General features: G+C 29.9%; 1 protein-coding gene across 1 annotated transcript in view; it reads left to right on the forward strand.

The window, feature by feature from the left end:
* LOC129960645 (carbonic anhydrase-related protein 10-like) overlaps positions 1–12113 on the forward strand; it is a 527176-nt gene that overhangs the window by 422954 nt on the left and 92109 nt on the right. Inside the window, exon 3 of the mRNA XM_056074193.1 lies at positions 8795–8931. Coding sequence (XP_055930168.1) covers positions 8795–8931 — 137 coding nt within the window. The remainder of the gene's footprint in view (positions 1–8794; positions 8932–12113) is intronic.

A 12113-nucleotide genomic window follows, 5' to 3' on the forward strand; every position in this document is an offset into this window, starting at 1 on the left:
TCATATTATCCTGAAAGGAAAGCTTGACTGAAGCATTCAGTGAAAAGCTGGTTGATATGTTATTGATGTGTGAACAAAAAAATTGAAAAGCCATTTTACCATTTGTACGTTCATGTACAGGGTGTCCCATAAATATTGGGACACACTTTAAGGGGAGGTAGGATATATCACAAGGATTCAGATTTGCATAGCAACCCGTCGTCGGAAACGCCATGGGAAAGTAGTATGACAGGTACAAGAAATAAAGAGACACAAGATTGAGATCATCTGAAATGTTTATTGGTCAAAGATATCACATGTGCTGTGGTACATGATATTTGAAAATGTCACAAAAGATGTTCAAAGTGTCCACCATTGTTAGCGATGCATGCGTTAAATCGTCGGACCATAGACTGACGAACTCTCTCAAATACACCCGGATTTTATTGGATATCCGCAGCAGCACAGACGATTCTTGCAACCAAATCCATTTCTGAATCCACAGATGTTGCGTACACAGTACTTTTCAGTGCACACCCCAAATAAAGGAATCGATGCTGTTTAAATCAGGAGAGAGTGGTGGTCAGGGAACCGGCCCACCACGACCGATCCATCGGTGACCAAACACCTGATTCAAATGTTCATGAACACATCTGCCATAATGGGGAGGTTCCCCATCATGTTGAAACCACATATGGTGTCTAATATGTTGTGGTACAGGGTCAAGTAATGTTTGTAGAAGATGAGATATTGTGGAGATGTTAGTGGCGATGACAACAAATAAGGTCCTACTAAGACGTCACCAACCACACCAGCCCAAACATTCACTGAAAAGCGATGTTGTACAGCATGTGGTCTTATGCCATGAGGATTCTATAATGTAATAATGCATAAATGCGCATTGCTGCAGCTAAACATCCCATTGTGCGTTAAGCACGCTTCATCCGTCATTAAAACGTAGGATGGGAAATTCGCATCTTGGCAATATTGATCGATATACCACCGTGCGAAACGTTCACGAGGAGGATAATCTGCGGGGAGCAGTAACTGTACGCTTTGCAGATTGTATGGATGTAAGCCTTCACATTGCAAAATACAATGAACACTATTCCGAGATCCTCCAACGGCAGTAGCGACGGCTCCTACGCTGGCACTCGGATTCCTTCTAACGGTATCCAACGCATTTTCTTCCATCCTGGGAGTTCAAGTCACTCGTGGCCTGCCCTCACTATGTCTATTACCTCATAAAGACCCATATTCAGACAAATTGTGATGCAAATTACTGATCATCCGGCTGTCTGGTGCATCTCTCTGTGGGTACCTTTCCCGATACAACCTTTCAGCCGTTCTGGTATTTCCTTCTGCCAATCCATAAATCAGGTGCATATCTGCCGGCTCCGTATTCGTAAAACGTTCCATACTCCTCTGCGAGCGATCGCAGCTCAAATGACTGAGGGATTGCAGGTCTGCTTTTATAAACGCCACCCAGCGCCGAATGAAGGCTTTTCGGACCGTGGGTTGCTATGCAAATCTGAATCCTTGTGATGTCCCCTACCTCCCCTTAAAGTCTGCCCCAATATTTATGGGACACCCTCTATAATACTTCAAAACAAGAAGCTAGAGGACTAACACTGTTTTATTTCCATCTTGGATACGAAGCAGAAACAACACAGGGTAGAATTATTCCATGAACAGAATGTGAAACTAGTTATGCAGATATTCTAGTTTGTAGCGCAGTCCAGACAATTACTCATTTTGCTGCATTAAATTAGAAGAGAAAGATAAAGCGAGGTATGATGCAAAACTTCCGCCAGAGTATTGCGTACCTGATGACTTTGTAGGTTTTCAAACTGATTAGAAAAATAGAGTTATCTGAAAAACTATTAAAGAAGTATTTTGGTCCAAATAAAATTATGCTGAAACTATGAGACGTAACGACAAGATTGAAGATGCTTCAGATAATGGATAGAAAGTAAAAAATTAAGCTATTGTGCTACGAATGTAACTCTACCATGATCCTTCAAGTCAACTAAAAAAATCACACAGAAAATGAAAATTTTGAATATAATACCCCATCACCCGTTACAGAAATCGAAATTGATTTGTATATTCGACACAGTTCTTCTAAGGAAGGAATGCATCCACATTTAAAAGGAATAAATTTTCACCAATCTCTGCCTTTCTTTCCTTTGAAACTGCGAAATTGGAATTTTTGCTCCTTTACTTAATTATTTTCCTTTATGCTATAAAAGTTAAATGGCAACATTATACAAAATTCTACGTTTTAAAAAGTCCCAGAAGTTTCTCCTAGCTGTATTAATTCAATTTCTTCTGGAACTGGGATCATTTGAATATAGTTTATTTTATTTTGATCTTTATATTTGAAGACCTAGTGTGAGCCTTTTACTTTTCTCTTTTCTTTGCATTTTGAAAAAATCAAATTGTTTAATAAGGTTGAATTTTATACATGTCAATATTTATAAATAAATTAAAACTGCAAAAAGAAATTCATGAACTTACGTACAAAGAATAAACTAGGTGAAATTAGTAAACTCATTAATGTAATACGTTGAATTATTTTTTAATTGCAACCATTTTGGCTTAGACTACATTTAAATAATAAAATTTCCATGCAAAATTTATGAGACATCGTTGTAAGAAAATATTTGAAAGAATAAATGTCACCATTTGTTTGTATTCGAATTTTAATATATATATATATATATATATATATATATATATATATATATATATATATGGTTTCTGTTTGATTCCAACACATCCATTAATGAGATTGCACGGTTACTTGTATATATCTTTGCTTACTTTTATTTTTAATTGAAAAACTTTATAAATTAAAAAAATATGCATAAATATTTTGCTTTATAATACAGGACATATGAAAGACAATATTTTTTTATTATGAAAGACATAAATCCTCAATATTTCTCAATATGTTTGTACTATAGCTAACAATAAAACCTTACTAATTAAATGAAATGACGCAATATAATCCAATAACTGTTGCGGGCATATCTAATATTAAGTAATACAAACTATACGAATGCAGTTTATTTCGCCTTGTTAAGGTATTTTCTTTTTTGATGCCAATCATTCCACTGACAAATGTTATCCCCATTAGTAATGTATTTTTATTAGTGTGCGTAAATAATTAAGTGTGCGATGAGAGCATAATCTACTGCTTGAACATATCGCAGATATGTTCAGGCATATATTATATTATATATATAATTTTATAATATATATATATATATATATATATAATTTTATAATATATATATATATATATATATATATATATATATATATATATATATATATATATATATATATATATATATATATATATTATAAAATTTATTCATATCATGAATTTTTTCGTCCTTTTGTGTAATAGGGTAGAAATATGGCGAAAATATATTCTTTTAGTAATGAATTCAGATAGAGGTAAAAAATCGTGTCTTTTCTTAGTAATCAACTGGAAAGTATTGAATAAAATTAGGCATTGAAGGAAATCAAAATTTACCTTTACTCTAATATTTTATAAATTAGTTTTTCTTTATAACAGCATCTGAGAAGTTCATATTCATTCCCTGACGCCAGAAATATTATATTTTAAAAGCATGCCTTACTATATGAGTTCATGAATTACAGTTTTCTTAAAAGCTCGAAGTTTCACTGTTATAAAAATATACACAAAACCTTTAATCCTTTGTACTCTGAAAAGTAATTCGATGCATAATTATTCATTTAATACAATGGCTCGTTCATTGCTCCACTATATATAATATATATATATATATATATATATATATATATATATATATATATATATAAATTGTTTTCAGTCGAATTTCCCGGAAAAATTAATCTACGTGTTTTTACCATTCTATAGGCATTTTTAATAATTAAAATTGAAAAATAAATAAATAAAGCGTCAAAATGATGCACCGTCTTCAATGGTGCCTGAGAGGAGTCACCAGAGTACTAAGGGTTAATGACAAGCTATAAGACAATATCAGAAGCGACTCATAATAATAAAGGGAATACGCTTTGAGGTCAGAATAAATACTGTTCTCGTTGAACATAGAGTAGAAAGGGAAATATACCAAAGAATGAAAGGAGCACATTAGCGTGATTCATGAACCTGTTGAGAAATTCGTTTCTCACATAATACAAGAGAGTGGAATCTGTAGTTGAAGTATTTCGAAGATAGTAATATTTTAATGCATAAATATAAATGATTGGTTGAGATAGCAAGCCATCGCAGCTGTGCATTAGTTTATTTCTGTTCTCCAAATTTCCATTCAGATATTTATGTGAATGTCTGGACTCAGAGATGGCGTACTAGCGTCATTCTATTGGAGATTTGGCAAACTACTACCTAATTATAAGAAATGACTCTTTATATATTTCGAATTAATTTATTTCAATAAAACCATGTAAATAAAAAATCAATCTCAGCAAAGAACATCAGTTTACCTTTTAGATATAATCAGGGCAACCCAGATTAGACAATGCGTTCCAGAACTTTATAAGAGAGCCCGAATCTATTAGTCATTTCTGATTACGCTTATGCTCTGTCTCGGGTTCTATAGCTATTCTTTTCCAAAATAAATCCAATAAAGAATTCAAGGTTCTTTTAAAAAGTATTATGGCAATATATATTCCTGTCTTGTTTGACATCAAGAAATATCAATCTGAGCAAGAACTAATGAACTGTTTTGAAATTGTTGCAATTGCTGCTTCCATTCCGTTGAAGCTTGTTCAAGCACCAAGATATCATCCAAACATCTTTAAATGAGTAATCGATCCTTTGTTCGAATGAAACGTGTTTTTCTGTCACTCAGAGAATGTATTATTGACTCTCATAGTAAATTGCTAATAATACATGTGAGAGTTGGGTTATAAAGGGCTATTAAAGATTGGAATCCACAAGCTGAAGTCTGTAAGAACTTTTAAGATCAAGAGCTTGATACCATGGGAAAAAATGAGCTTATAGTTTGGATAAAATATAATATCACGCCATATTTAATGATTAGAAAATTGGCAAAATGTTCTTTTTAAAAACATTTGTTGAAGGTTAAAATTGCTTAAGTTTGATTTTTTAAACTTTCACTGTTTTCACTATCTGGGAATTCTGTGCTTAAACCAATCACAGGATTCCCAAAAAACGTATGCGGATAAAGATACTTCATTAGATAAATCTTACTCTTGAGATTTATAAGGCCAAAACTTAATTTAAAAAATAAGTGTGGCAACATACTTGACGAAACCAATGTAAATGGACATCCTTTAATTGGTTTGACGTTTAGATACGCTGGAACTTGAATAACAATTACTTCATCATATTGAGTTCCTATTCATTTCATAAAAAAATCATGAAAATAATTATAAAATGGCGTAATTTTATTAAAATGGAGTAAGTAAAATCTCTATCATTAACGAATAAGTCGAAAATATTGTCCTTTTTATTTTGAAATTCCATGTCCTATTTGAAAAAAAAAAAAAAAAAAAAAAAAAAAAAAAAATCTCAACAAAATATTAACCCTTTTGCGGGACATATAAACATAATTTTGCTGTCACTAGGCAACTATAATAAAGTATTTGGATGTTATTACAAAGTAAAATCTGTAGTATGTGTAATATTAGCTTTAACAGAAATTGTTTTTTTGTCATTTTTACTAAAGTTTAAGCCTTTTGCTTGAACTGAAGATTCAAGGTATAAATATCTTTAAAACATTTTTCTGTTGATAGGCATAAAAATTGCAATTTCAGAGCCTTATTCGTATTCTATTAGAGCGTTATTTTTCAATTGGTTCAATTTTCTAGCATATCAATTTTTACAAACCTATTTTGCGGTTCTTCAATGAGGAGTATTTTATTTTAAAGAATTTCATCTAATTAGTATTCATTTATTTAATTTAATTATAACTGAAATAATGGAATTGATTGGAAATGATTAATTCTTTTTACTCCATCTGAAAAAAGTTAAATATAATATTTTTATTATTATTTTGATCTTACAAACATCGAGTTTAATACTTTGTAAGATATATTATACTTTGTTTATTTCACGTCCCCTCCGAAATGAATTTTATCTGCTATAAGGAATGAACAACATATATTTAAGAGTTGGGTCACATTTTGCGCTTGAATCCACTTTTCCTGTCCAACGGACCAACGGATTCTTAGGGAAGAATCTGACGGATATCAAGCGATGTGCTACAGATAGTCTAAGTGAAAAAAATATTTATATGATAATCTTTTGGCTTGTTCATAACTGATATTAGATACTTGTTTTAAATCGAGGCAGAAAAACAGGTAAATGAAGGAGAAAAACCCTGAACATTTAAGAATTCAAGTGATGCACTAAATAAAATACTTTTGTGAGACATGGAAATTTGGAAAGAAATTTGCCTGCGAAGATTCAGAGGAATGAAGTGCTCCTGAAGTATTTCTGTAAATCAGTGTTTCATAATAAAATTGTGAACGAATATATGAGCTTAAATTACTTTTGGAGCTCTATAATTTGTAAGTCATAGAAAAATGAAATTAATAATAATAAGGAAATTGTAATTTATAGATGAAAAAGTCTGTGTAACATTATTATTTTAATGAATTTATATATGAAAAAGTCTGTGTAACATTATTATTTTAATGAATTTATATATGAAAAAGTCTGTGTAACATTATTATTTTAATGATATAAGCGAAACATCTCGAAATAAATTCTTTTTATTTGATTACTTTTTTTCAATCTGAAGTCTCAATTCTTAAAGATTTTTAAAAGTAAGAGGATTATAAACGCGGAGAGTTAATATTTTCTGTTTTTACGAAATAACTGATGTCAATTCAGCGAAAAAATTCAGAGACATTGGCATACTATACAATGAAAAGCATGTAGCATCGGCAAATTAGACAGATGATAACATTTCCATACAGCAATAAAACCCAAATTCTTCAAAACGGAACAAAATCAATTATTCTTGTTTAATATCTAGAATGTCTCAAACAATAATAAATTAAAACATTTTCAACATAGGAGGGTTTACTTTCCAGAATAAGATATTATAGCAGGCATAAGTGAAGATTTTTTTTTTTTTTTTTTTTTTTTTTTACATTGTATGAAACATAACCATCTAAAGATTTGTTTCAAACATAATTTAAACCCAATTGCAAAGAGGAATTTTACTTCTTTTATTGTGCAGAATACAAATAATTTGAGCAAAAAAGGAAGTATGACGTGCATCATCATATTTAGAAGTTTATTTGTAATGAATACTTTGCCAATGAAAAGTGGCATCTGTAATTTTTTCTGAAAAAAAAACTATATCCTCTAAAATTCCTAGGATCTTCACTGCTATTGTTGGACATAATATGGTATTTTTTAAGTGTATCTATTCACGATTATTTTATCTATAAAATTTACTACAAGCATTTTATTTTAATTAAAACATGCTCGAGGAATGTAAACATAAAGAATATATGAAGTTACTTAAAATATAATTGCATTTTAAAATACAATTACCTTAATCGCTGTAGTACACTAATTTTTAAGACAGAATATCAATCACGGTGATCACAGGATTTTCATTTATCCAAAGTCACGGAAGATGTCAAATAAAATTTTTATTCTGATGTATAGTGTAATTTTGGATATTAATTAATTAATTTGAATTTGTGTACTTTTGGCTATTTATTAATCTGAAAGGCACATAAATTAGAGTCAAAGAATAATAAATTTATTATCCATTTCAGAATATTATGCAAATTTTTTCTGGAAAAAATATTACGAGTGAAGAAACAGTGTTCTTTTTTAGATGAATGTTTTGATTGAAAAACGAAGTTGCATGAGATTTAGCATTTGTAGTCAAAAAGTTAAAATTGTATAAATTCCAGAAATTAATCGCAAAATGTGTTGAATTATTTGGCAAAAAATGTTCTAATAATATAATTTTGGATCCGAATTAACATAAAGTTGAAATGAATGTGTGCATTGGTCATTGGTCATTTTAAACTAAATCTTTTTAAAACGCCTTGATTGACTTACACCACTGTAATTTGAACGTGCCGAAATAATTAAAGAACACTTTTTATCACATTTTAAAACATATTGTATTTGACAACAATGTTTAACGTATAGCTTATTTATGCTGCTTTGGGGTTGTTCTTTAATTGATTCTTTTTTATCTTATCAATGTTCGAAACCTAAATAAATATGTTTAATTCATGACGAAGTATTTTTTCTAAAAATGTCTGTTTTAATCAAACACTTGAGTTTGAGAATATTTTTGGAAAAATGATTAAAAAACATAAAACAAATAATTTTAGTTATTTCTGAACAGGAATGCGACAGATTTTTCTTTACTATTGAAACCTACTCCATCCCAATATTTCATAAACGATGTTCAAGCCTTGTTTAACTTTAGGAGGTGTTATAATAAAAATATGAATTTCCGAGAACAGTTCCACTCCTGTAGGATCGCAGAGAGCCACTAACATCTGAGTGGATAATAAGGACATTCTAATGCATCCTTTTCATTTCAAAAGATTATAGAAATAAAAATTATCCAACAACTAAAATGATTTCTTTCAAACTGTCTTTTCATTTTTCATCTTTACCGGACAGTTTTTCAACAATTGATCGATTCAAAATAAGAGACACTCCATCAATTGGATATTTCTTGCGATTCTACAGATGGTCCTGAAAGACAAACGTCATGCTCTGAAAACTTTTTGAAACGCCTCATCACGCTTGAACTGATCAATCTAATCTTTCTTTCCGTTTTAGGGCCTGACTACTGGGGTTTGCTAAATCCCGAATGGAAGTTGTGCAACCGTGGTCGTAGGCAGTCCCCGATAGACATTGAGCCTTCAATACTTCTCTACGATCCAGGAATGGGAAAAGTGGAAGTGGACAAACAGAAGGTACGTTGAAGGGAATCTGTCGAGACTCCGTACTGTTTGTTTCCGTCCCTGCGCAAACTTTCTCTTTACTAATGAGATGAAGAGTTGTTCAAATAGTCTACCAGATGGTGGAGTTTATTCGTTGTAGGGCAATAAAAAAGGCGGGTGTGTCAAACCTCTTTTTCGTAAGAGATGAATCCAGGCGTTGATAAAAGAGGAGAAAAATAGCTGAAAATTAAGACGATGGAAAATTACCAAGAATCAACAAAACCTTGAATGTTAAGTAGAATGAAGAACAATTTGTGCTTTCTCCGTATGTTAGATTTACAATGGGTATGTTACGTGTTGTTCAATCAAATATGACTGAACAACTAACAAGTCAAAACGACTAAATGATTCAGTAAAATATAACTAATCTTTCAAAATCATTTCTTTTGTTTCGAACTCATTATTCTTGCCGGATAAAATTTTAATTTAATTTTTTAAAAGTACAAGAAAACAATAGAATGTTTCCGAATGTCAATTTATTTCTACTTATTCGAAAAATCTTGAATGTAGCTTTTGCTTTTGGAAAACGAAGCAGTAACCCTTTGAAAGTCTAAATATATATCATAGCGCTAAATCCAGAAAGTGGAACTTTGTTTTAGATAACCATTAAACCATTTAAATACCATTTATATAGCATTTCATACTGTAAACCGTTCAACAAATTACGATGAATTGTATCGAATATTAATAAATTATCATTTATAAATGAGAAATAATACTCAATCTATTTTCCGATTAAGAAAATGAGTATTAGCACAGGTATTGTGCGAAAATCTACACTCTTCACGTTTTTCTATATTCTGAATCTGACTATATTCTGAATGCTAATAGAAGATATTTTACTTTCATATTCAAGCATCATTAAAAATGTATCACTAATAATCAGCATGTCAGATGAACCGAAAATTAAATCTGGAGGGCATACATAAATCCAAATAATCGATTATTTAAAATAAGTACTTCCTATTCATTATACGATTGAAATAGCATTTAAAAAGGTCAGCAATTAAAAAGATAACATTATAAGAAGAATTGCAAAACATTACTTCGACTCACCTGAAAAGATTTGAATGCAATCTCTTACACGCCCAAGGTATCAACATATATTACTTTTATAAAAATAAAATATACTATTTAGAAATGCAAACATGTCGATGATAGTTTATTCGAAAATTCAAAATTTATATATATATATTAAATTTAATTACAGTATGTAAAAGCTTTATCATATTTCTGACGGACAAAGAATTATATAATTGCAATATATAATTGTTTTTTATTATATTATTTGCAGATATTGAAATATGTTTTCAGTGCATCAATTTTTTTCAGTTAAATTCATTTAACAAAAAACGGTGATGTTAAATACTGTATGCAAAACTGTAGCTAAAACGTATTTATATAATTAGAGTAAAACAGTGCATTTATATAAAACCAACATTGCTTTCTATTCGAAAATTCAAAGCATTGAATAGTCTTCTGGAAAAGTAAACAATAGAAAACGCATTCAAAATCACTATTTAATTAGATCTTGAAAAAAAAAGTTCATGAATGAAAGAGCTTTAATAGTAGGATTGAAAATTCTCTTCAAATGCTTTATTGCGGAATATCCTTTTAAGCTCACATTAAACAGAGGAATTTAAAATGAATAAAAGTTACTGAATTAAAAATGTAAAATCATATTCCAGTATGATCTTAATTATCCCAGAATTTTCACGTAAAAGTGACTTTCAAGACTTATTATAAATAATAATGCAAAGGTTAAGCTTTTGGATTTCCAGATTTCTGTAGCTTCAGTATTTAAAGTAAAAGTACGAAAGAATGATTAATTTTTGTTTTATATTGCATATTTGTAAGCAATGGATTGTAATATGCTTTTGTTTTAAATTCAAAATATCAGATTAATATTATTTTTTTATCATGATTCTCATAAATTTAATAAAGATTGGTGCTTTTTCTAAATATTTCATTTATTTTATAACTAATCTGAATGTTTAAAGGAAGTTTTCATTTTTATGCTCCGAATTTCCGTGTTTTTTTAAACTTTTCAGAGGGTATGAAAAAGAAAAATATAGACTAAAACAAATTAGAAAACGTCTTATGCTTTATGTTTAAGTAGTTGTTCTAGAAAATACCTAAGAACTTGACGGAGAGAAATGTTCAAGAACAGAATCAAATTATGACGTCATGGCTATAAAACCAAGCTCGAATGAAGGGTTTATGGTGATTATTCTGAACATTAGAGGTTTCCATAGAAAAGTTTTTAAACAACCCTCCCCCCCCCCCAAAAAAAAAGTCGCTTTAATTTTTCAGGAAGATTTAATGTTCCTAATAGGAATTTTAATGATTCCTAATAATAGATAAGACGGGCTTCTACCGGCCACATAGACTGTAATTTTACTTGTAAAGGCGATTCGGCCATTCAATTCAACCAAGGCAGAGTGTGGCTAATTCTTTGTGTTTATAGCTTTTGCATTTTATTATTTTTTATGATTTTTACATGACAACATGAGACATTTTTATAGCACTTGAAATTGGATTTCTTTTCATATTCCGTACTATAGTTCTCACTTCTGAATTCGTAAGTCGCCTTGATCTTTCAGTTCTCTAAAATTGTTGTATTAATTTTTATTTGTATTTTCACTTAAATTAGTTGTTATTTTTTCTTGTTCACTTGCGATGTTGGTTGCCACATGTCCTAAAATGATTTTTTTCACAAAAACGATGTTTCCCATTTTTCATTCAGATCATTCCAGAAATTAAGACAAAAATTAAACGTAAATTTAGAATTCATTTTATTTTAAAATTCTCTAAGAAAAAGTAATGAAATCTGCAAAAGTGAAGAAAATTTTAAGGGAAGAAATGCAAGTGTTTATTTTCTTTCGGATGTGAAAATATTGACGTATTTTTTGATTAAATATTCCTCTCTATTCTTACAAAATATTTAATATTTGCATGGAGCTAACCACTTAATTAATATTCATTTAATCATGCCGTGGTATATTATGTTACATATAGTGAAATGTTTGCATTATGAAATGTATGAAAAATTGTTTCAATTTTCTTCTTTTTTCTTAATCTTGTTGTATAACAGAATGAAAAATTGCAAAAAAGTCATTAAGTTATACTTTTTAAGTTTTAATGGAAAGTAAGGA

The sequence above is a fragment of the Argiope bruennichi genome, chromosome X2 (genome assembly GCF_947563725.1).
Source record: "Argiope bruennichi chromosome X2, qqArgBrue1.1, whole genome shotgun sequence".
Taxonomy (NCBI): domain Eukaryota; kingdom Metazoa; phylum Arthropoda; class Arachnida; order Araneae; family Araneidae; genus Argiope; species Argiope bruennichi.